General features: G+C 40.3%; 1 protein-coding gene and 1 long non-coding RNA gene across 6 annotated transcripts in view; one reads left to right on the top strand and one right to left on the bottom strand.

Moving 5' to 3' along the window:
* The first annotated feature begins 961 nt into the window (after positions 1-961).
* Positions 962-25,675, top strand: part of LRP2BP (LRP2 binding protein) — a 31,253-nt gene continuing 6,539 nt past the window's right edge. The window contains exons 1-8 of one of the 4 annotated variants that reach the window (XM_029934625.1): positions 962-1,088; positions 2,365-2,491; positions 3,181-3,293; positions 6,572-6,685; positions 20,897-21,039; positions 21,124-21,229; positions 22,317-22,540; positions 24,183-24,357. In XM_029934625.1, coding sequence (XP_029790485.1) covers positions 2,386-2,491; positions 3,181-3,293; positions 6,572-6,685; positions 20,897-21,039; positions 21,124-21,229; positions 22,317-22,540; positions 24,183-24,357 — 981 coding nt within the window. In that variant the 5' untranslated portion in view covers positions 962-1,088; positions 2,365-2,385. Of the gene's footprint in view, positions 1,089-1,718; positions 1,928-2,363; positions 2,492-3,180; positions 3,294-6,571; positions 6,686-20,896; positions 21,040-21,123; positions 21,230-22,316; positions 22,541-24,182; positions 24,358-25,675 lie in introns of those variants that run through there. The other 3 variants (XM_029934636.1, XM_029934618.1, XM_029934630.1) reach the window with 3 other exon arrangements.
* Positions 1,929-11,855, bottom strand: LOC115287865. 2 transcript variants are annotated; one of them, XR_003906692.1, is made up of 3 exons: positions 11,569-11,855; positions 10,894-10,982; positions 1,929-2,706 (listed from the first exon to the last, which is right to left on the bottom strand). It is a non-coding gene; the product is annotated as an uncharacterized LOC115287865 (long non-coding RNA). The 2 variants fall into 2 exon arrangements; XR_003906693.1 differs by lacking the exons at positions 10,894-10,982; positions 11,569-11,855 and adding an exon at positions 10,199-10,402.

Raw genomic sequence — 25,675 nt, 5'->3', positions numbered from 1 at the left:
AAACGGCCCATGTAAATAGTAGTCATGGCCTGTGTTCTTGACATACCCATACCCAGCAAGGATGTGCCAGAATGCTCAAGATTCATGGCAGACTGTGTCTCTCCATAGGAGCTGGCCTTCCAAGTGCTCATGCCCATGGTTTGTCTCTAAGAAAGAAGGAGCCAAGTTTCCAGGAGCGAGAGGACTCATGTTTGGCAGGGGGACAAAGAAAGAAGGAAGAGCTGGGAGATCTTTTCAATTAACACTCACAGCTGCTAGAGACGGGGCGCTAACTAGTAAAGAGGATCTGGGAAGGGCACCGGCAGCATCGGCTACACCAGTGCTTTCCTTTAAAGTTGTGGATTTCTGGGGCGCCTGGGTGGCTCAGTCGGTTAAGCGTCCGACTTTGGCTCAGGTCATGATCTTACGGTTAGTGGGTTCGAGCCCCACGTCGGGCTCTGTGCTGACAGCTAGCTCAGAGCCTGGAGACTGTTTTCAGATTCTGTGTCTCCCTCTCTCTCTGACCCTCCCCTGCTCACACTGTCTCTGTCTTCCTCTCAAAAATAAATTAAAAAACATTAAAAATTAAAAAAAATAAGATTGTGGATTTCTTTCAGATTCTCTATCATCAATTAATTAGAGAATTTTCTAAATTCACAGCATGTCATGCAAACAGTTGTCAAGTTTCAAATGATGACTTCATATCCAATCCCTAGATCTCACAGAAATAAACTCATACTTTCCTTTTTAAAATCTTCTCATATCACATTTTCTAAAACGATTTAATTTTGGTTTATCCTCTTTCAGGGGTCCTGCCATTAAAAAAAACCATGTGAGTCTCAGTTTTGGGAGAACAGTACAGAGTAATGATGAGGCACAGAGGTCCCGGGGTGTCCGGACTGTCTGTCCCACCTCCTAGCCCTACGACCTCGGGTGAGTTATTTAACCTCCTCGGTATCCTGTTGGAACAAAGAACGGCAGCTGGCTGTAAGTAAGGGCTCAGTCTTTGCTTACGCGTTGTAGACCCTCTCCGACTCTTCTTTTAAGCTACCGCAACAAAAACCTTGTGCAGTATTGTAACCGCAGGGAGCATCGTGAGTTCTAAGGAGGTAAGGTGTTTTCTGATTCGCTTCATTTCCGTCCAACGGCCTTCCTGAACACGCCAAGTTTTTTCTTAGCCTTTTTGGACACAGTAGCACACAGGTTTAATGTCTTCAGTAAAGTAAAAACTTCTATAACCAGTTTCCCCGTAAATTGATAATGCCATCTATATGATCCTATTTGGATTGGTTTTCTTCTATGTTACCTATTATTATTTCACCCCAAAGCTCATTGGAAACTTTATATTCACTAATGTAAACATAGGATTTTTGGAATCATATAATCAAAAATTTTTACATATCTAGCAACAGACATTTGGAATTCTTCTAGTTCGAACTACTTATAATTCAAACCACAGATGAGGAAGTTGACTTTTTAAATGATTCAATGCCTCTTCCAAAATAACAAAGATACTGCAGTGATTTTCCCCCTAGTATGCTCCCTTTTCTGCACTTCATTCTCAAACATGAAGCCATTTAATTTCCAAAATAGTTTCACATAATAGTATAAATGTAGCTTTCCAATCACACTAAAGGTCTCCTAAATTCTTCTCTTCGCTACCAATCAGGAACCTTTTCCTGGAAGCTTGTTCCTGATTGGTGAAAGTCAGCTGTAACAGTAGAATGCCAAGGAGTAAACAAGAAAGCATAGCAACAATTGAGTTTGCTGTGTCCCTACCCTCAGCCTAGGCCAACCTGGACCCCTTCATCCCAAATGAGGTCGCCCCTACATTTTATATGAAGGCTCTGATTTTCCATTCAACTGTGATCCATCTTATAACATGGCAATCCAATACAGACAGGAAGATAAAACTGAACAACACAGCTAAAATAAAGTATATTCCCAGGTAAGAAAGACAAATGCTTTAATTTGAAATGAGTGTCACGAGGTGCTGTTAGGAAGCAGCATCAGTGCACCAGGACCGTGTTTATGGGTGGTGTCACCAGTTCCTACCGGTGGCAGTTGTGGTCGGGGACCTGACCCACCCTGCAGCACGAGAGCTCACGGCCAGAGGACGTGCCAGCAGCGCTTATCATTAGTCCCACGCTGTAGACACAGAACCGGAGGAGGATCGTGCCTCTCGAAGCTACGGACGGCCCTGCTTTCCTCAAAATATGCACATCCCAGCTGGTTGTTTGGTCCCCTGTCCCTAGGCAAATGCAGGGAGGTGGCTTTTTATAAATGAGTGCCAAATGAGAATGGAGTCTTTCTGTACTTTTCTAGAGGAAGGTATTTCTACCATGTTGGTTTTTATTCTTTTGTTTTGTTTTGTTTCTTTCACAGAATACACATTGTCGAAACAGGATGAAGTTGACCAGTGAAAAGTTGCCCAAGAACCCCTTTTATACTGCTCTCTCCCAGTACGGTGCTAAGAACTCAAAATTCTTCCAGTGGAGGAAGGAAAAGCCGGGTACAAATTCTGATGATACTCTCACTAAAAGTCAACTCAGGACACCAGAGCAGGCGCCTTCCTGCTGTCGAGGAAGATGTTCCCTTCACAGTCCTTTTTAGCTTTCCTGTAACAGTCTGGGGGTCTTACTGGTTACCGGGTAGCAAACCATCAGTGGCGAAGTCTCAGAACAGACCCCAGTCCTGGTTTCACTCTCAGGATGTTAGGACGGCCTTCTGGAAAAGAGAAGCCAGATGTCACCTCTATTAAAGAAGTGGTAACGCCATACTTTACTTCAGAGTGGCATTTAAAGCTACCATTTTGTTTCTATAGACTTAACAGTATTAAATGGTTACTAGCTCATTTGGTTAGAGCAGTTCTAATTCAGGTTCAAATTAGGAAGGTCCCTCCTCTGCAGAGTAGCTCTACCCAAAGAACTGCATGCGCGCTGCATCGCTAGGGCGCCTGCGTAGTAGTACCCAGGGTTCCTCTGGAGACCCGCCAATAAATGTTTTAGGATTATACAAGGCACAGTGTTAGGTACCATCATCATGCTTTTTCCTTGAACGAAGGAGGCCAATTTCACAAATGAGAAGTAGGAAGGAAACTAGTAGAAACAGTGCCAGCTGAGTTCTTTATAATGTATGACTTCGAGAGAGAAAATTCATATCGTATGGCTAAAGACGGAATTCTTTGCCTTTTCAAAATAGATCATTACAGCCACGCTAATTTGGTGGATAAGGCGTTGCAGCTCTTGAAGGAAAGAATAAGAAGAGGGGACGCTATGGCGTATTTCCTACGAGGCCAACTGTATTTTGAAGAGGTATCATTTCCTGTTTGTTTTCATTTCATATAATGCTGGTGTTGGATCCTCAGAGCAAAATTTGCTATAGAGTTCCTTACATTGTTATACAGAGGGAATTCTGTTAAATTCCATAGATCATGGTTGTGCCTTTAAGTACAATATATTAAGGAGATATCTGACCTTCCTTCGTAAAAGTCGTTCTAATGAAAGTCATTTATAGGAGTCATTTTGGTATTTATACCATTTATACCATTATACCATTCTCACACTATAACTTAAAAATACACTTTTTAGGGGCACCTTGGGTGGCTTAGACAGTTAAGTGTCCGACTCTTGATTTCGACTCAGGTCAGAATCTCACGGTTCATGGGATCAAGCCCTGCATAGGGCTCCGTGCTGACCATGTAGAGCCTGCTTGGGATTCTCTCATTCTCTCTTTCTGCCCCTCCCCCTGCAAGTGCATATGTACAGAAGCTCTGTCTCAAAATAAACTTAATATATATTATATATAATTATACATATCATATATGTGTGTGATCTTTGCCCCAAATAATACCATTTGTAAGACCTCGATTCTTATCTAGTACTTAAAAGCGTTCTATGCTCCTCTTGAGAGGCAGGAGGGAACCGCCCCCTTTCTCCACGTTACGCTGCGGCATCCTGAGGGCAGGCAGATGTAGGGGACACTGCGAAACCAGCACCCACGCTTCAGTAGTTACAGAGCATGAGTCCTTGATTGAACCCCAGGAGAGATGTGAAAACGAGCCAGCTGCCCCCAGTCGCTTCACCACTCACTCAATATTTGAGCAGCTCTTGACCTATCGCCCACCTTACTCTTAAACTGATGGCTCCATCATTCATTCTGGCAACAAATATTTGTTGAGGACTCATACACCTTCACTATGAGGATAGTGCAGGTTAAAAGAAGGATGTCTCAGCTTTGAGAATACATTCAGGTATGATTTCCACTATTTGCTAACTGCATATCCTTGGCCACAAGTTCTTAACCTCTCAGAACCTCAGTTTCCTCATCTATAAAAGGAGGATAATAATGTGTGTTCCTTAGAGATATTGTGAGGGTGTGTTCATTGTAAAAGTACTTAGGAACAGGACCTGGCACCTAAGAAGGGTTTTATGAGTGTTTACTATTATTATGCTAGGCTCAAACTATATCGGGATGAGGGGACTAGAATGGTCCCCCAGTCATAGAATGTACAGTCTACTTGGGGAAGAAAATAAATTAATACATCATTACAAATAAGGAGGGGTACTATGAGAGCAGTTAACTGGGTACCATGATAGAGAATAATTTATGGAGAGAGTGGAAAGACCTGTGGTTGGAACTAATTTGAAGAAAAGGAAACATGCAGTGCAAACAGCCAAGGGGAAGTGCATTCTGGGTAGAGTGAGAAAATGCAGCACTTCAGAGATGAAGAGGAGCTCTGTGAACTCTAGGAATTGAGACCAATTCCTAGACCACTGTGGTAATAAGGCAGAGAACGGATCTAGATGAGCTTGGCTGAAAATGTAGCAAGAAGACACTGAAGTGTTTTGAATCTGTGATGAGCAGATTAGAAGGCAAGCAGGGAACCAACACCCATTTAGGGGGAGATCATGCTACTTCAGGTGAGAGAGGATGGTGGTCTTGACCAGAGTGGCAGCAGTGGAAGCTGGGTCCTGTACTGATTGTGGAGACACAGATAATAGCATCATGGACTGAAAAACAGAGAAGTGGGGAGGGTGAATTTTGAGGGACAATCAAGAATTCAGGTTTTAGACACACTGGGTTTGAGACATCCATTAGTCATCCAAGTAGACAGGTTTCAAAGTAGAAATGTACACAGTAAGAGTCTAGATCTCAAAGGAGAAGTCTGGGTTGAAAGTATGGATTTGACATTTTCCAGCACATAGATGGTATTTAAAATCATGGAAACTGGGGTTCCTGGGTGGCTCAGTCAGTTGAACGTCCAACTTTGGCTCAGGTCATGGTCTCACGGTTTGTGAGTTCAAGCCCCACATCGGGCTCCATGATGACAGCTCAGAGCCTGGGGCCTGCTTCAGATTCTGTGTCTCATTCTCTCTGCCCCTCCCCCACTTGTGCTCTGTCTCTCAAAACTAAATAAATGTAAAAATAAAACAAAATAAAATCATAGAAAACTAAAAGGACCTCTTTTCTCTTCCTTCATATAGAGTATTCTAACTTTTCCAGCTCTCACACATCAAGGCCAAACATTAGCCAGCAGGGACAATGAGTCTTAGCAGTTCGGTCATTAACTCATTATGTGTTCTTTAAAATTAGTATTTGTTAGTATTTTATTAATTTTATGAAATTGTTGATTAATTAGAGTTTACAGAAAAAGGAATTCAGTTGTTTCTATGTCTTTCAGAAGATATTTTTCTCTTGTCTGCTCTTGCTGAGTAATAACTTTCCAATTCAGTAACAGACCTTCTTTCCACAATTACAAATGGCTCATTCTTTAGTAGAAGGCCTTTTCCCTGATGGATTAAGATATCAGCCCCATATTAGTCCCTTACACCTTAGCATAGTTATCAGATCATGTAACTTCTGAGGAGCCTTAAACATGAATTCTCTTTTTAATTATTATTATTTTTTTTGAGAGAGATAGAGGCAGTGTGAGCAGCGGGGAGACAGAGAGAGAGAGAGGGAGAGAGAGAATCCCAACCAGGCTCCATGTTGCCAGCACAGAGCCCGATACGGGCTCATACCCATGAAACTATGAGATCACGACCTGAGCAGAAACCAAGAGTGGACACTTAATCCACTGAGCCACCCAGGTGCTCCACCATGTAGGTGTCTATAGGAGGTATAGGAGGAAAAATTTTAGAGAATCACATTTGTTTTTCCATTGTCTTCTCCCTAGCTGGAGAATTGCGACCTGGGTGGCCATGGGTTATAAGAATAGTGGATATTCTGATGTGTACCTCTTCTCGGATGCTCTGGCCCCAGCTCTGCGGTGCCTCAGACTCCAGAAGTGGCGGACTGAGCAGAGGGCTGGGCTACCATTGAGAGAGACGCCTGGCAATATCCAAATGGAAGAGGAAAAGCAAAAGAGAGTCTCACCAGAGTTTTCCTGGTCACTTCCCTCCGTTGTCACATTCAGGCCTATTTTATAGTGTGCTGACGGCTGTGGATGCCTTACTTCCAAATTCCATAAATTTGTTGCTGTCTTTTACTATATTTGGTGCTCCTAGCTAGATTTCGGTGGGAATTAAGTATATGTGATGACTTTAAGGTAAATAATAAAAATAATTCACTATTTCCTGGGAGCTCTTAGGGATGGTATGGAGAAGCATTAGAACAGTTTGAAGAAATCAAGGAAAAGGACCATCAAGCAACCTACCAGCTAGGAGTAATGTATTATGATGGACTGGGGACACCGACAGATGCTGTAAGTTACTGTTCGTTCACAATATTTAAGATTTCAGCGCTAATGGACTATTTGAGACAATTAAAGCTATTGATATTTTAATATTATATTTCTATATTTATATTCCAATAATATCTATACTCATAGCTTTTAGAGGATAGCAGGAGTCCTTTTTACATTTATGTGAAAAACAATATTTCTTTTGCCCCCTCCTTAATTACCAATGACTGTCAGTAACACTTTTGTTTTAAAATGTTTCCTTTATGGTTTTTTCATTTATTTTATTTATTTTTGAGAGACAGAGGGAGACAGTGCGAGCAGGGGAGGGTCAGAGAAGGAGGGAGACACAGAATCTGAAGCAGGCTCCAGGCTCTGAGCTGTCAGCACAGAGTCTGATGCAGGACTCGAACCCATGAACCATGAGGTCATGACCTGAGCCAAAGATGGACACTTAACCAACTGAGCCACCCAGGCGCCCCTCCTTTATGTTTTAAAGTTATTCCAAAACTACATGAATATGGAGAAAAGTTAGAAAATAAATAAAAATAGGATCACCAAATTCTACTATCAAATATGAACAATTATTATTTTAAAGTATATTTTTCCATATATTTCCCCCTGCAAAAAATTATATATATATGTATATATGTACAAATACACATGCATACAGTTTTTCAATATAGGTCTATACTATACATAACGGTTTTTAATATTTTTTTCACCTAACAATGTATTTTGAATGTCCCTGACTCTGTCAGTAAATATAGTCTACATTATCATTTTAACACCAACATAATTAATGTCTATCAATAATATTTCTAGGCTTCATTTATTTGTGAATGTTTGAAGACAAAAGAAAGAATAAACTAAGCTATGAGTTTTGGAGAGCATTGACAATTTTTTCTATTCCTTAAGGGATTCTGGGCTTTAGTTTCTTCATTTGTAAAGTGAAAATAAACAAACATAAGTTAGAGATACATCTGTCATTTACTCCCCCTCCCTGGGCCATGGCCAACCTTGAAAGTTGATCATGGCCCCCCTTCAGCTGAATCCAGACAAAGCTTCAGAACTGTTATCAATACAGAGCTTTAACGTTACATTACCAATTCAGTCCACTGGAGCCAGCCTACAAAATAAAACCCATCAACCTAACTCACATAGTTGTTAATGAATTCGAACATGTACAATAACACAAGGCACATGTAGTACTCATTCAATGGGTGTTTTCTTTCCTGACTTGTATCTTGTATGAAGATAACGATGGAGACTATAATTCCTGAAAATCTTAATTTTTACTTTTATAATCATAACATATGATTAAGTGATGAAACAAATATTTGCATTACATGCAAGATATTTTATGTTAACCTATTTACAGTTTAACCTGTTAAAAGCGTAGTAACATGGGGGTGCCTGGGTGGCTCAGTTGGTTGAAGGCCCAACTTTTTATTTCAGTTCAGGTCATGATCCCAGGGTTGTGGTACTGAGCCTCCCATTGGGCTCTATGCTCAGTGTGGAGCCTGCTTAGGATCCTCTCTCTTTCTCCCCCTGCCCCTCTACCCTGCTTGTGCACTCTCTCTCTCTCTTAAAAAAAAAAAAAAAGTCTAGTCACACGTGGAATCCATGACTACATTGCTCTTAATCCAATCTGAACCCTCTTTGAAACATCTTTATTCAGCTGATTCTCACTCATGCTGTACAGACCTCTTTCCACCATCTTCTAGGTGTTTGTAATATAATTTCCCCTGTTTGCCACTGCATAGCCAGCCCTCTGTCACCTTTGCTAGCTGCTTCTCTTCTAGGTGTTGAAGTGTGTCAGAATCTAGGTCCCTGCTGCCCTCTTCTGCTCTTTCTCCCTGACTAAGCTCATTCAGTCCCATGGCTGACATTACCTATACTTTTAAAACATTTCCAAACTGTCCTCACACCAGAACCTCATTCTGAGACCCACACAGCCACATGCCTCCCTCTACATCTTGGGAGCATCTCTCAATCTCTTAGAGTCCACATCTAGTTCACCTCCAAATCTGTTGCTTAAAATGCACACAAATCCTACTATTCAAGGCAGCTGGAATTTCTTTGTGCACTGGTGACCTTCAGAGGGGTGGTCGTCATCCTTGGAATTGCCTTGAAGGACACAAAAGCAGCTTTAAAAAAATCCCTTTCTATTTTTTGCGCTGTGAGCACCCACTCTACAATCCCCGAGGTATGTGCTTACGCTTGTGATTTATCTGGCCCTGGTGTAGGTGGGTTATACACTCACTCTTTCATTCCACAAACATTTATGAGGCACGAACAGTCTGAGATGCTGGAGAAGCAAAGATAAGTAAGAAAAGGAACATGTAGTCTGAGAAAAACTAAGTGCAGTTGTGAGTCCTGGATTGAGACGACATGTATGCGAGGCACAAGCGTGGGCCAGGGAGAGCCAGCTGACACGTGCTGAGTCACAGAAGAACAGGATACAAGGTAAGGAATGGCATTCGGAGGGAGGGGGCAACTGAGCAAGGTGAGGAAACCTCCTTCAGGCCCCTGGGCCCAGCTTCCTCCTCCTCTCCCAGTCATCTCCGCACACGTCAGTACACTGACTGACGTAGGCTTGCATGACCACCACTAACTGTGCTCTACGGGGAGGCGACTGGGCACTCAGTCATGCCTAGAGAAACCCGGGCCAGAACAGCAATCTTAATGCCAATCATGCATCCATTTCACCATACCCTTCATGGCTATCTCTGTGACCATCATATCCTATGATATGTACTAAACAAAGTCAAAAATGTAAGTTGACATACTGAGTAGTTACGAATCTTTTCTCACCCTCAATAATGCAGTTTTTAGGGAATAGTATTAAAATCCCTTCTATAAAATATTTTAAACAAGATTAATCATAGAAAGATAAAGCCTACAATGCAAGATTACTGTTCTTCTTGTTTCAGTGATTCACTCCAACATTTAAATATGTGGCAAAAAAAAAAAAAAATTGGTCTCAAGTGATTCAGATTCTCCCTAATTGTTTTGCCTACAAATTCAGATAGGATTGAAAATATCATAATTATTTTATTCAATTGATTTTTGGCTAAATTTTCAAGAGACTCTTATTTTTTACATCAATTTGAAGTCACTAAAAAACTCAATGTGTTTTTTAAGAAAAATTACCAAAAACATCTCAAGACTCACATACTCAATCTGTCATCATGCCACTCACTTCTTTGGTATTTATCTATATTCGTTACGAGACATTACACTTAGTTGGCTGTCAAAATTAATTGGAAATTGGAAGAATTTATCAGTGGCTGCACTACCTCACGTGATTCTTTACAAACTTCCCGCGTATTTTCTCCCTACCCTTTCCCCTTTCTGTGTCTTTCCCCTCTACCGTCTCTTTTTCTGATGCCAAAAATGGATTTATCCCATTTTCTCACAGAAAGCAGTTTAGTCATCTCCTCTCCCCTGGAGAGGATTTCTGTGTCATATTACCAAAACCAACACCCTTTCCTTTCTTCATGAACCTGAATGATTCCCTTAGTTATGTGTTACCTGTTTCATTTCTTTATCTCTAGTTGGAACAGAAGCGCCACAGAATCGGGGTCCATCTGTCTTGTTCACCGCCCAATCCCTAGGGACGTAGAACAGTGCCAGAACCACAGTAGACACTCAGTCATATTTATTGACTGACCTCGTGGCCCGTTGCTGACCACACTGTTATCGGAGTCACATCTCAAAAAGCTTTTTCAAAGAACTTTCCTAGAGAAAGATCCTATATAAGAAAAATCATGGTGGCAGCTATTAAGATAATAAAATATTTGCCTTTGTTACCAAAAAAATCAATACTTCCTTAGAAGAAGGAAGTATCATAACCAAGTAAAATTTATCCCAGAAATTTAACAATTCAACCTAAGGAAATCTATGAATATAATATACTTTTGTAGCCTGAATAAGACACCAAATGATGGTTTTTATATGTAATGAAAAAGCATTTCATAAAATCCAGTACTTATTCATAATGAAAACCTTTTTAAAAAACCAATAGTATGAAGTACATTTCCTTATAACTTAGGAATAGCCACTTAGAGTTAAAAGCCCTAGAGACCGTCTTTTTCGAAGCAGAAACAAAATCTTTTCCACCGGTCATACTGACCTTCTCATACTATCTCCTGAGTATCTTTCAGATATGTCCCCAGTGTTTTATTCCCTCTCCCTCTCTTCCAGTTCAGGCTCACAGGACTCATTACCTGGGTTATTTCAGAAGTAGACCCCAGCTTCTGCACTTGTCCCAATTTCGTTATTTGCCAGAGTCCGGCCCCAGCAGGTCCAGGGCTCCCTGAAGGATGGACAGTGTTGGCGAAAGGGAGTGAGAGAGCCTCAGCTTCTTTCTGCTCACCAGGCAGGCATCTCTACACTGACCGGAGAGTCAGATTTATTGAAAAATGTATGGGGTACAAGACAGAAGTGGCAATTACCTTAGACAATGATTTCTGGTGACAAATTCTTTGGTATGTAAAAATTTCCCAGAACATACATTGGTAGGAGACTTATGCATAATCTTTATCAATAGTGATTGAAGTAGGTGACTAGATGCTTATCACAAGGGGAAGGAAGGGATCTTCAGCATTCAAATACAAGGCAATGTTCTTAGCATAGCAAAGGCAAGAGTTGGTTCTTTGTGAGCAGGGGTCAATAGCCTGTTTTCTTGAGGGGAAGAAAAACAGGTTTCTCAGGAAATGTAATATTTGCTCCTATAATCACAAAAGAAGAAACTCCTATAATAAGTTCCTTCACAAGGACAAGTCACTCCTGATACCAGTCAGCCAGGTGCCTTGGGGGTTGGCGCTCAAGCAAAAATAATTGAGTGGGGGGTAGACACCGGTAGCCATCTGACAGCAGGAGGCCTTGCAAACCCGCCTTACCTCACAAGGAGATTTTCTCAACTTGGTGAGTTCAGAAATGGCTTCCAGCAATTATTCAAACTGCTACCAATGCTATCTTTCCAAAATACAAATCTGATTACATCCCACCATCTTTAAAAACTTCCAAAGACTTCAATGTTGAAGGTCAAAAGAGCATGATCTGGAGTGTTCCTATGGACAGCCAGCCAGTTGGCCACCAAGAGGCCCATATAAAGTAACATTTACTTAGTAAATTCTTCAGTTTCAACACCAATAACTCCCCTTCCCAACCCTCACTCAAGTCCCAAGTTTGCAGTCTCTGCCTGATTGCTGCCAGGAGGGGGCAGCATCATGATGTCAACCCACTGTGGCTGCACTTTGACATCAGATTGACATCAGAATACCATCTGGAACCCTGACCTCACTCGGTCCCACCAAGCCTCACAGCTGCACCACCTCTGGCCACTACACACAGTGTATGCCTCTCCGGTCATTTGTCTTCTCACATATCCTTGGCTCCATATTCCTTTCTGTTTCCTCTCCTGTCTTATTGCTGCCCTCCCTCCTAAACTTTCAGGCTGGCAACTTCTCAGTCTTTTCTCGGACTATTTCTCACTTCCTTGCCTCATCAGAAACCTGGCTCTCCCATAACCATCCCTCTGTAGGTCGAGGGCTCTCCTTCCCCATCCCAACGTGTCACAGCTCGAAGGTGGAGCTGGCATCATTTCCATCCCCCAGTTCATTTTCCAGTTATGAGCTCTCTTCCAACCTACCGGCTTTCCTGGTTCTATCAACTTCCCAGTCACTGTTCATTCCCTAAGATTTCATTCATCCCTGTGTTGTTCCATCATTTTGTCTGACACTTGAAGTAAGAAATGAGTAATGAGGGAGAGACCATGTATGTAGGCCTGGAGAAATCACCTTCAGGTAGAGGAAATAGCTAGTGTGAAGGTCTGAGGAAGAAAGGAGGGAAAATTGGAGTGGAGTCAAACCAATGAGACAGGGTCAAATCACATGGAACTTGGAAAACGAGGGCCAAGCGTTTGGCTTGTTTTAGCGATGTAATGTGAAAACACTCAAAAAGAGTGAAATCAATATGATTTCCATTAAAAAAATTCATTTTGTCTGTTGTGTGGGGATTGAATGGAAGGAGTAGAAGCAGGAAGCCAATTGGGAAGCCACTGTGGTTCAGGTAAAGCCACTTTAACTAAAGTACCACCATGGAAATACAGAAAAGTGGACAGATTTAGAATATACTCTTAAGAGGATACAGACCTTCTGATAGACTGGGAGAGGGCAGGAGCAATTAATAAATCAGGGGAGGAATCAAGGGTGAGGCTGCCATTTAACAATGGGATGGACCGAGGAAGGAGCAGGTTTGGGACATGACAGTGACAAGAAAACCTAAACATTTATGTTTCAGTGTTACTTGTGAAGTATGTGTTCAGTCACCTGTGCAGAGAGGTCAAGTAGAGAGCTTGGAGCCCAGTGACGCCGTCAGGACTGGAGAAATCAGTGGGGGGCTATCGGTGGGGCAGTGGTAGTTATGGCACCAGATTTGGCTACGCTTGCTGAATGAGTGAATGTAGAGAAGAGGGAAAGGCCAGGGACAGAGATGAGGAATCCTCCAATATTTAATGCTCAGAAGGGAAAGAAGAGCCAGGAAAGGAGAATGAGGAGGAGCAGGGGAAATGGAGGAAAATGAGGAGTCTGTGGTGATCTGGAAGTCGGATGATGAAACCGTCTCAAGGAGGGAGTAGTCATCTGTCTCAAATTCTGCTTAGGTGAATATAATGAAAACTGAGCACTTACTATTAGGCACATGAAGATGAATCTCATTGGAGACCCTGACAAAAGCCTTTCCAGTGGAGGGTAAGGGACCAAGTTCAGAGCGGGCTGGAGAGATGCCTGGACGTGAGGAGGTGGGCATAAGCACTGAGGTAGCTCATCCAGCAGAACAAATGCATGTGCACAAGTGAGGAGGCCGTGGACTTGAGGGAGGGTCCTCCCTGGTTCAGAGATACCACCGTGTATTTCTAAGTTGATGCACAAGGTCTAGCAGAGAGGGGGAAATGATAAATTAGGTAAATTCACAGATTCAGTGTCTTTTGATTTTCTATTTTCTCAGAGAACTAAAAGCAAAGCCATGTACTTGCTTCAGCAGTGTGCACACTAAAAGCGGAATGGCAGGGAAAATTAGCATAGCCCCTGCATGCAAGGATGGCTCACAAGGTCATGAACCACCCCGTGTGTCTTATAAAACCATAAATAAACATTTTCAAAAGGCGAAGCCAGGAGCTGAGAATGAGGGAACGGGCAGGGGCAGTGAAAGTGTGAAGAGGCAGGATCAAGTCTGAAATAGCATCTTCTCTACCAGGTAAGTGGGAGACAAAACCGAGGGGGCAGACTTGACGGTACTGTTTGCCAGGGCTGAGAGCTCACTCTGGAATTTGTGATCATAAATTTAAAGCAGGGCCTGTCGCCGTGGCTGTGTTTATTTCCAGCCATGTGCAGCTGCTTGAGTGCATCTGAGTAGCAGAGAAATGGTTTATTTGCCAGATAAATGAGTGTCAAGGAGGGAAAGAGGAACAAAGGAATGAGTATGGTGACAGACACAGAATAAGCCTGAAAGGCGAGAATTAAGAACATGAAGAAGCAGCGGAACCAGGACAGTTGGCAAGTTCAGTGGATTGGCATATGGCCACTCCCAAATGGAACGGCTTGAATGTGGTCACAGATGGAGGCCAGAGGAGCCAAGGAGGATGGCCCCCGAGATCCCTTCTCACCTGGAATTACACTAGCTTGATCATACCTTTCACTCACAGTAAAGGGGCAAAGGGCTTTTTAAATTTTTGTCACTATATTAATTTACCCAACTGTTCTTGATATTAATTTGGTCCAGACTCTGGTTGAACCATATATGCTTTGTGTGGTAGATATGAACTGTTTTCTTCAGGGAGCATTCAGAGGTCATTATTACCCCATAGAGATGATAATCACACATGGGCTCTAATACCTGGGGAAACTACAAATGGAAACTGGAAATCGCATGGGGAGTACAGGGAATGAATAAAGCAACCAAATTTTGGCTGAGACAAAATTGCAGTGAAGACAAGGTCCCTGTTTTAGCACCGCTTGCCCAGCTCACACTAAAAAGGTTATTAAATACTTTCTTTACCATAAGGCAGTAAACATTTGAGTGTAATTTAGGGCCAGATTGCAGGAGATTTGCTTGGGAAATTCAGTCTATGGACTCATCAGGCAACTGTGCTTCTGTTTCCCAGAGACAATACTTTTCAACATCTGCCCTCTAACCTAGATTTTTAAATTTTTTTTAAAGTTTATTTATTTTTGAGAAAGAAAAAGAGAGAGAAAGCGAGAGCAGGGGAAGGACAGAGCAGAGAGAATCCTAAGCCGGCTCCACACTGTCAGCACAGAGCCCGATGTGTGGCTCAAACTCACAGTGAGATCGTGACCTGAATGGAAAACAAGAGTCGGAAGCATAACTGTCTGAGCCACCAGGCGCCCCTCCAACCCACTCCCCAGGCTTCACATATTAAATGCAATCAGAATCAAATTTCCTACAAGATTTTTTTTATGGCACGTGGGAAGCTGATTCTAGAATTCATATGAAAGAGCAAAAAGCCAAATATTTATCTGTAGTATTTAAAGCAATGTGGGTTTTGTTCAGGAATAGGCAAAGATCAAAAGAACAAGAGAGTCCAGAAACAAACGCACACAGATGTATGGGTATTTAGCATGTCATAAAATTGTTATTTCAAATCTGTGAGAAATGCTGATGGAATGGTTTGATCACCTTTTTAATTTACTTATTTTCTAGTGATATATGCTCTTTTTAGTAGTTGCTCTGGAGATTACACTTTTAATTTATCGCAATTGACAAGGAGTTTATATTGAATTACTTCAGGTAAAATATAGGAACCTTGAATGAGTGTGCTTTCATTTACCCTCCCACACCCAATCTTTAGTGCTATTTGTCATTCTACACTTAAACTTATATTGTAAATCTCCAAATATAAGTGTTATAATTTTTGCTTTAGTCCTGTATCTTCTGAAGAAATTAAGAGGAAAATCAGTTGTATGCACAGGTTTATATATGTGTGTGTCCGTCCTTTTATATTTGTTACATATTTACCATTTCTGGAACTCTTCACTCCTTCCTATCAACCTGAGTAGCCATCTGTCACCATATTCCTTTCCTTTCGACCTGAAGAATTCCTTTGAAGGGAATTTCTTATAGAACAATTTGCAGATGATGAATTATCTCTGATTTTGATCATCTAAAAGAGGTCTTTAATCTGCCTTCATTTTTGATGAATTGTTTTTGCTGGTTGAGTTTTTCTTTTTCACACTTTAAAAATGCTATTCTTAGGGCACCTGGGTGGCTCAGTCAGTTGAGCAACAAACTCTTGGTTTTGGCTCAGGTCATGATCTCAACAGTTTGTGAGTTAGAGCCCCGCATCGGGATCTGCACTGTCAGACTTGGGATTCTTTCTCTCCTTCTCTCTCTGCCCCTCTCCCACTCACTGTTTCTCTCAAAATGAATAAACTTCTTTAAAAAATGCTATTCTCAAATCTTCTGGCCTTCACTAATTTCCATGAGAAGTTGGTCCCTACTGCCATTGCTCCTCCCCCACCAGTTATATTGAGATGTAATCGACATATAACATTGTATTAAGTTGTACAACATAATTTGGCATGTCTATATTGAAAAATGATTATCACGATAAAGCTAGTTGACATCCACCACCTCACATAGTTACAAACTTTTCTTAGGACTAGAAATTTTAAGATCTACTCTTGTAGCAACTTTCAAATATATAACACAGTGTTTGTTGTCAACTACAGTCTCCGGGCTGTCCATTACATTCCCGGGACTTATTTATAAATGGAAATCTGTACCTTTTTGTGAATCCAGTTGACAGTGTTACATTAGTTTCAGGTGTACAACGTAGTGATTAGACAAGTTTAATCATTATGCTATGCTCATCACCAAAGTGGCTACCATCTGTCACCATACCACGGTATTAATTTCATTGACTATATTCCTCATGCCACTTATTCTTGTGACATCTATTTCATAACTGTAAATCTATATCTCCTACTCCCCTTCACCAATTTTGCCCATTCTCCCACCTCCTCCCATCTACAAAGCATAGGTTTGTTTTCTGTATGTACAGGTCTGATTCTGCTTCTTATTCATTTTTTTAGATGTCACATATAAATGAAGTCATATGGTATTTGTCTTTCTTAGTCTGGCTTACTTAGCTAGCATAATGCCCTCTAAGTCCATCCATGTTGTTACAAATGACACAATCTCTTCCTTTTTTATGGCTGAGTAATATGCCAGTGTGTGTGTGTACATACATATACATATGTACATCTTCCTTATCCATTCATCAGTCAGTGGACTCTTCCATATCTTAGTTATTGTAAATGATTCTGCAATAAACAAAGTGGATAGATCCTTTCAAATTGCCATTTTCATTATCTTTGGGTAAATACCCAGTACTAGAATTATTGGATCATATGGTATTTCTATTTTTAATTTTTTTGAAATTATACTGTTTTCCATACTGGCTGTACCAATTTACATTCCCACCAACAGTGAACAAGGGTTTCTTTTCCTCTACATTCTCAGCAACACTTGTTATTTCTTGTCTTTCTAATTTTAGCCACTCTGACAGGTCCAAGGTGATGTCTCATTGCAGTTTTGATTTGCATTTCGCTGATGGTGAGTGATGTCGAGCGTCTTTTCATGTGTCTGTTGGCCATCTGGATGTCTTCTTTGGAAAAATGGTCCCCTGCACATTTTGTAAATTATTTGTGTGTGTTTAAGAGTTGGATAAGTTCTTTATACATTTTGGATATTAACTGTTTATCAGATACATCATTTGCAGATATCTTCTCCAACTGAGTAGGTTTTTGGCCTTTTTATTTTGGTAGTGGTTTTTCTTCACTGTGCTGCAAACACTTTTTATTTTGATGCAGTTCCAATAGTTTATCTTCGTTTTTGGTTGCTTTGCCTTAGAAGACACAGCTAGAAAAATGTCTCTATGGCCAATGCCAGAGAAAACACTGCTTGTTTTCTAGTAATCTTAAGGTTTTAGGTTTCACATTTAAGTCCTTAGTCCCTTTTGAGTTTATTGTTTGGTATTCGAAAGTGGTCCAGTTTCATTCTTTTACATGTAGCTGTCCAGTTTTCCCAGCACCACTTAAGAGACTATCTTTCATTGTATATTCTTGCCTCCTTTGTCATAGATTATTTGACCATATAATTGTGGGTTTCATTCTGGGTTCTCTCTTCTGTTTCATTGATCTGTGTATCTATTTATGTATCAGTACCACAGTGTTTTGGTTACGACAGCTTTGCATAGAATACCTTTAAATATGGAGTTGTGATACCTACAGCTTTGTTTTTCATTGAGGTTGCTTTGGCTCTTCAGGGTTTTTTGCAGTTCCATGTAATTTTTATTCTAGTTTTTGCGAAAAACGTTGTTGGTATTTTGACAGGGATTGCATTGAACCTACAGATTGCTTTGGGTAATATACATTTTTCACACTGTTAACTCTTCAAGTCTAGGAGCATGGAATATCTTTCCATTTGTTTGTGTCATCTTCAATTTCTTTCATCAGTGTTTTATAGTTTTCAGAGTACAGGTCTTTGGTTAACTTCCAAGGCATGTGATTCCTTTTGGCACAATTGCAAATGTAGTTTCTTAATTTTTCTTTCTGCTACTTTCTTGTGTACAGATATACTAATTTCGGAGCATTAATTTTGTATCCTGCAAGTTTACTGAATTAGCTTATTCGTTCTAACAGGTTTTTGATGGAGCCTTTAGGTTTTCTCTGTATAGTATCACAGTCATCTGCCAATAATGACAGTTTAACTTCATGTTTACCAAAATGAATACTTTTTATCTGATTGCTGTGGCTAAGACTTCCAGTACTATGTTGAATCCAAGTGGTGAGAGTGGACATTCTGGTCTTATTCCGGATCTTAGAAAAAGCTAAGATCAGATTGAGTACGATGTCAGTGTATTCTTTTCATATAGGCCTTTATTGTGTTGAGGTATGTTTCGTCTAAACCTACTTTATTCAGAGTTTTTATCATGAATGGATGTTGAATTTTATCAGATGCTTTTTCTGCCATCTATTGAGATGATCATGATTTGTATCCTTTGCTTTGGTGATGTGTTTCCCACAGTTGATTGGTAAATACCGAACCACCCTTGCATCCCCAGAATAAATCCTACTTCGTTGGGGTGAATGATCCTTTTAATGTATTGTTGGATTCAGCTTACTAATAGTTTGTTGAGGATTTCTGCATCCATGTTCATCAAGGATATTTTTCCCCATAGTTTTCTTTTTTTTTCTTTCTTTTTTTTTTCTTTTTTTTTTTTTTGGTCGTGTCTCTGTTTTTGGTATCAGGGAGAGGCTAGCCTCACAGAATGCATATGGATCCTTTCCTTCCTCTTCTAGTGTTTGGAATCATTTGAGGAGAATAGGTTTTAACTCTTTAAATGTTTGGTAGAATTCACCTGTGAAGCTATCTGTTCCTGGACTTTTATTTATTTTTATTACTGATTTGGTTTCATTACTAGTAATCAACTTGTTCAGATGTATTTCTTCTTGGTTCAGTTTCAGAAGATTTTATGTTTCTAGGAATTTATCCATTTCTTCAAGGTTGTCCAATTTGTTGGCATATGTTTATCTTTTCAAAGAACTAGCTGTTGGGGTTTTTTTTTGTTTTTTTTTTTTTTGGTCTCTTATGTCATTTATTTCTGCTCTGATCTTTTAACATTTCCTTTCTTTTACATCCTTTTACCTTGGGCTTTTTTCCTTCTTTTTCAAGTTCCTTTAGATATAAGGTTAGATTGAGCTTTTTCTTGTTTTTTGAGGTAGGCCTGTATCACTACATATTTTCTTCTAAGAACTGCCTTTGCTGTGTCCCAAGATTTTGCTGTTTTCATTTTCCTTTGTCTCCACATATTTTGATTTCTTCTTTGCTTTGTTGACCCACTGGTTGTTCAGTGTCATGTTGTTTAACCTACATGTGTTTTTTCCTGGTTTTTTTTTTTTTTCTTGTGATTTATTTCTAGTTTCATTCTCTTGTGGTCAGAAAAGATGCATGGCAGAATTCCAATCTTCCTAAATACTAATCATATAGTTGTTCTACACTTAATGTATCATTTTTCTCTGGCTGCTTTCAAGGTTTCTTTGGCTTTCAGCAGTTTGACAGTGATATACGCCTAGAAAAGCTACTTTGTGTTTACCCATCTGGGGCTCACTGAACTTCAGGGGTCCCTTCCGGTTGCAGTTTCTAAGAGTAATCTCTCCCCCAGTGTGTGTGTGTGTGTGCTCTGGTAAACTTTCTAGTGTCTTAAAAAAATTTTTTTTAAACGATCACTCCAGATTTAGTCATTGCTATCTGTGGAAGGATTTACACAACCACCTCACTCAACCACTAGTAAGTTCCCTCTTACAATTAGGTTTAGAAAAAAAGGGGGAATATGTACGTCACACATTCACAAAAACAAATCTCTATAAATTCGGACTCGCTGGAAGGCAAGCACCTTTATCTTCTATCACTGTGGTATTTACCCAGAAAGAGAACTCGGAGAGAACAGTGAAGGGTAAAAGCTAGAATGTAGTGTAGAGAAAATGTGTTTGATCATCAAACATTCTCTTTTTGGGAGTAATGTTTGAAAGTTTGTGTCTGATGGATTTTTTTGGAAGGGGCAACATCTTGTGTGCTCTGTGACTATGCAGATGTCATTTGAATAGCATATTGGGTGTAAATTATCAGTGTGCTTAAAGGGAGAACACAGTGTTTGGGGCTCACAAGTTCTGTAACTGTAAACATGGAAGAAGTTACACCTATTCTTGTACTTTGATAAGCTCTAAAAAGTGTGCCCATCCAGAATAAAAGCTTTAAGGTGGAAGAGAGGAGGGAAGGAAATCATTTTGAAACATAATCCAACTCCAGGAGCTAAAACATGAGGAAAATGCATTATATCCCTCAGATCTCAGCACTCTAGGAATGCCTACTCAGGAGATGTGCCCTTCCTTCTGTCCCTCCCTCTCTACCCCCTCCCCTTCCCTTCCTCCCTATCTCCCTCCTCCCTCCCTCTAGCCCCCTCCCCTTCCCTTCCTCCCTACCTCCCTTTTTCCAGCTCTGCAGACAGAAGGTCAACCATCTGTCTGGGCACAGACCCATGACATCAAACATCATGTCATACATTACAACATTATTGGGAAAAAGAATTTAGTTTGGGTAAAACTACAAACTAGGGTTTTTTTGTTTGTTCTTTTTCCTTTGTGGAAGGAAAAGGGAGTGGAATATATGAAGAAAATCATTGATTCTCCATGTCCCAAAGCAAGACACCTAAAATTTGCAGCTGCCTACAACCTCGGAAGAGCTTACTATGAAGGAAAAGGTGTCAAACGATCAGATGAGGAAGCTGAAAGGTAGTCTTACCTGAAAACAAGGGCTTTTCTTTTCTTTTTAATCAAATGCTGACACAAAGAATAACTTGACCTTTTTTCTTTTAGACTGTGGCTTTTCGCTGCAGACAATGGAAATCCAAAAGCTAGTGTGAAAGCTCAAAGTATCCTAGGATTATATTATTCAACAAAAGAACCCAAAGAATTAGAAAAGGTAACACTGATCTGTTTTTAATGCTAGCACCATGCATAGATTAATATTTATTTCAGAATTTATTTCAGAAATTAATAATAATATCTTTTTTTAAGTGGAGGGTGGTAAAGAATGAGTGTCCAGTTTTAAAGCTCTCTTCTATTTCTTTAAAATGTAAAGAAGGTTTACATTTTGGGATCTCAAAGCTGATTTTATGCTTTACTTATCTATGATTTACCTTTTCCCCACCTCTTACAAAGGATTCCAGAGGGGAGAGCACTTTCTACACTATAAAATGCCACACATACAAAAGATTTTATACCATGAAAGTTAAGAGTCCTAAGATATAGCCCACATCCTATTATGTGAATAAATTAATTTGTTCTGAGAAAGTAATGATGCTAGTAAAATATACCCCAAAAAATGAGTTAAAAATTAAATCCATTTACAACTTCTACAGAAATACAATTTCTTTAATCATCAATGATTGAAACATTTCCCAAGAAATCTTATAGGTTGAAGGAAACAAGTCTTACTTGTAAGAGTCATGAAGGACAAACTTACAAGGAACACAAACCAACCAAGACCCTATTCAGATAACTAAGCAGCTACTTGGGAATAGTTTTTTGAACTAACTCAAATTCACAGTAGCTGAGTGTGGGGTAAATGTGCTCGCGGCCACACGCAGCTGTCATCTGCAGCTGTCATCTCGGTGCCTCTGATGTCCTCAGGCACAGTCTCTGAGATCTAGCAGCAGCTCTCTGCTCCCCGCTGGGCCTCAGTGCCCCTGTCTCAGTCCAGCAGACACTTAGTTCCTACTTCCTACCTTTCTGATCCTTCCTCTGAAAACATCTGAAAATCTTGAATTCGGAGACAGCTGAACTGTCTAGGCTGTGACCTCTGACCTACGCTCTGGGTAGAAAACAGGTGGGCTCACCTTACCAAGCTCTTTTGGACATGTGAAACTGGGGCTAACCTGAAATACACACAAGGTGCTAAAACTGTGTCCTAGTACTATCTTATAATGAGAGATGTTTTTTCTTTCCAGTATTCCCTTATAATTTTGCTGGGTGGGTGACAAAGAAGGTGAAATTGTGCTTTTTCTTAGGCATTTTATTGGCATTCAGAAGCATGTGGCAATGGAAATCTGGAGTCCCAGGGTGCACTTGGGCTGATGTATTTTTATGGACAAGGCATCCGCCAGGACCCCGAAGCTGCCTTGGAGTGCTTACGGGAAGCGGCAGAACGTGGAAACGTCTATGCCCAAGGGAATCTTGTGGAGTATTACTATAAGATGAAATTTTTTACTAAGTGTGCTACATTTTCCAAAAGGTAAATAAGCTGGATAAAAGTATTTCCAAAACCTCCTCCGAGATGTTCTACGCCAGGTCTGTTCAACAGAACTTGCTACAATATTAGAAATAATAGCTAGTAAGCACTTGAAATGTGGTGAGTGCAACTGAGGATTCAACTGTTATATTTCATTAGATTTTAATTAATTCAAATAGCCACATGTAGCTAGTGCCTAGCGTATGGAATAGTACAATTCTGTGCCATTAGTCTTCAGGATTTCAGTGTTATTTGCTCTATGTACCAGCTGATGATCTTAATCAAGTTTAACTCTGGATGGCACTAATTTCCTTTTCCAGAAAGAAGAAAATACTCCCACAGGATTACTAAAATAGTGTATATAAAGTACTTAACATAGCTTAGCATATCAGAAATGCTTATTAAATATACTTTAAGTATATTTAACTCTTCAGCCACACGTTCTAGGACTGCATAATTGCAAGATAACTTGATAAAGATTGTACAGTGAGAACATTACATTTTTTTTTGTTAAAAAGTGACAACATTAACACCTTATAAAATATATGGAGATTTCTCTTCTCTGAGCCCATGTACTTTCCCCACATTTATTTACTCACAATGGATAAAAGCAATATACCAGGAAAAGCAGACGTGGATTTCCCCTAGAGAGGCCATGCTGATGTATTTCCCTCCGAATGATGCCTGACCCAGGAGTCCCAGGACCCCCTCTTCCCCAGCCCAGTGTTACAAGAAGGACCTGATCCCACCCTCCACCCCACATCATGGCTCCCAGGGAACAGGCCACTTAAAAGTGTGGTCCCCAAAGTCCCCAATCACTAAGTACCCATCTGGTTAAAACCAAGACTTTAAAGTCTTTCAAACTTTCCATTATTATCCACATTTCTATTCCATAATATTTTGGGTGACACGGAGTTAAGTAGATCCCATGGTCACACAACACTCTAGACTTGTGTCAGGGTTATAAAGGAGGACCTTTTTTTTGCCCATTTTTTAACACAGATAGATGTGCACGTTTCATACATTTTCTGATCCTATGTGACTAAAGTCCAAATTTAAGGTCAATGTTTGAATAAATTATTCTAAGAGATAGAAAATGGTTTTCCCCCATTGTTTAAATCTGCAAGGTGTTATTAAGTTTAAAATATGATCATTATGGGGTGCCTGGGTGACTCAGTGAGTTAAGCATCCAACTTCAGCTCAGGTCATGATCTCATGGTTTATGGATTCGAGCCACACATTGGGCTCTGTGCTGACAGCTCAGAGCCTGGAGCCTGCTTCAGATTCTGTGTCTCCCTCTATCTGCTCCTATCCCATTCACACTCTCTCAAAAATAAATATTAAAAAAAATTTAAAAATATTATTACTATAAGAAAATAAACTTTTTTGTTTTCTAGTGGTCATTAAGCCTGACAAGTATTTTTATAGAGATGCTGTGAAGTAAACTCCTTGGTAGCTCCTCTTCCCCTGGTTTAAACTGTGGTTTTATTTACCCTTCATCATAAACACTACAGCAACTTAGTTCTCCAACAGGCGGAAATAGGGAAATCAGTTTGGGCACAAGGACCACTGCGGACACGTCATTTGTAAAAATGTAAACCAGAACTCATGTCCTTTTTAACTTCACAATTAAACATCACAACAGGATTGCTGACTATGATGAGGTTCATGACCTCCCCCTGATAGCCCAGAGCACGGACTGTCTCCCGGAATTCATCATCAGAGGCATGGCCATGGCGTGTTTCTACCATGCCCGCTGTCTTCAGCTTGGCTTGGGTGTCAGAAAGGATGAAGCAACAGCAAAACACTACTATTCTAAAGTAAGTGGCCTGAGGACAAACATAAATTGACCCAAATACAAATTTCTGAGCTTTAAGACTTGAACATCTTAATGGATTAGTTTTCCTACTTATTATTGTACAGATAACCTGTCTAGGATACATTGTCAGACGCACGGATTATTTGCAGACAATTCTGCCAGATTCTTATTAGCATAATTAAACTCGGATGATGAAAGTTCAATTTTGATGCAAATTTTTCTCTCACCCTGACACCCTCTGCAGCCTACGGCCCAGCACCAAGACCTTATAGCCAGAATATTCATCCCTTCTTTTACCCAGAACTGTGAACCTATTCTTTCTAGTACCTTAATGAAATAGTTGTGGTTGTTTGTTTTTTTTTTAAGTTTATTTATTCTGAGAGCGAGAGAGCGACCGCAAGAGCGTGCCAGCAGGGGAGGGGCAGAAAGAGAGGGAGAGAATCCCAAACTGAGAGCACAGAGCCCAATGCGAGGCTTGAACTCATGAACTGTGAGATTATGACCTGAGCCAAAACCAAGAGTCAGACGCTTACCCACTGAGTCACCAGGTGCTCTGAAATATAGTTTTTAAAAATGTTTTTATGCATGACATTGACCACACCTTACTACACACTAACAAATTCATTCATGAGTTTGAGGTGATAAGTAAGCTTTTCTTGTTTTAATCCATTTGGTTTAGCTCCCACTTCTAAAATCCCACTAGAAAGTGGGAAGGGCGTGAGAAGGGGGGATGTGGAATCATCATGAATAGCGACTGCAAGTAAAGTTTTTTTTAAAAATAAACACACACAAAAATAAACAAACACATACACACAAACCTGTGCATGTCTTAGGTCCACAACATCCACGAAGTCCAAACCAGAATTATATCTTCTCAAAATTTATAAAGCAATTTGTGGGGCGCACAGTTGTTTAGCTGGAGCATGTGAACAAGGCAAGGAACAATCTTCCTGGTCCTCTGCCTGAGTCTGACCATTTAACAGCAGTGGTTCCCAAACTTCTCTGCATATTAAAATCACCGGGGATTTTTAACTAATTCTAAAGCCCAAGTCTTATTTCAGAACAATTAAATCATGTTCTCTGGGAGAGCAACATAAGTGTATTTGTTGAAAGCTCTCCAGGCAACTCCAATGTGCAGGCGACTTTTGGAAACCCTAAATGAATCTGTTGGAAATTAGAATTTCCAGAGCATTAAGCCCGTATCAACACATATAGGAATACAGTACACAAATGCAACTGAGATATTTAGCACTACACCATTCTAATAGTGCGGAAAATAGTTGTCTTTAACTTCTTACAAAATCTAAATATTCTCTGTA

The sequence above is a fragment of the Suricata suricatta genome, chromosome 1 (assembly GCF_006229205.1).
Source record: "Suricata suricatta isolate VVHF042 chromosome 1, meerkat_22Aug2017_6uvM2_HiC, whole genome shotgun sequence".
NCBI classification, from domain to species: domain Eukaryota; kingdom Metazoa; phylum Chordata; class Mammalia; order Carnivora; family Herpestidae; genus Suricata; species Suricata suricatta.
Note: the sequence above shows the minus strand (reverse complement) of the source record. Positions and strands in the feature narration are given on the sequence as shown.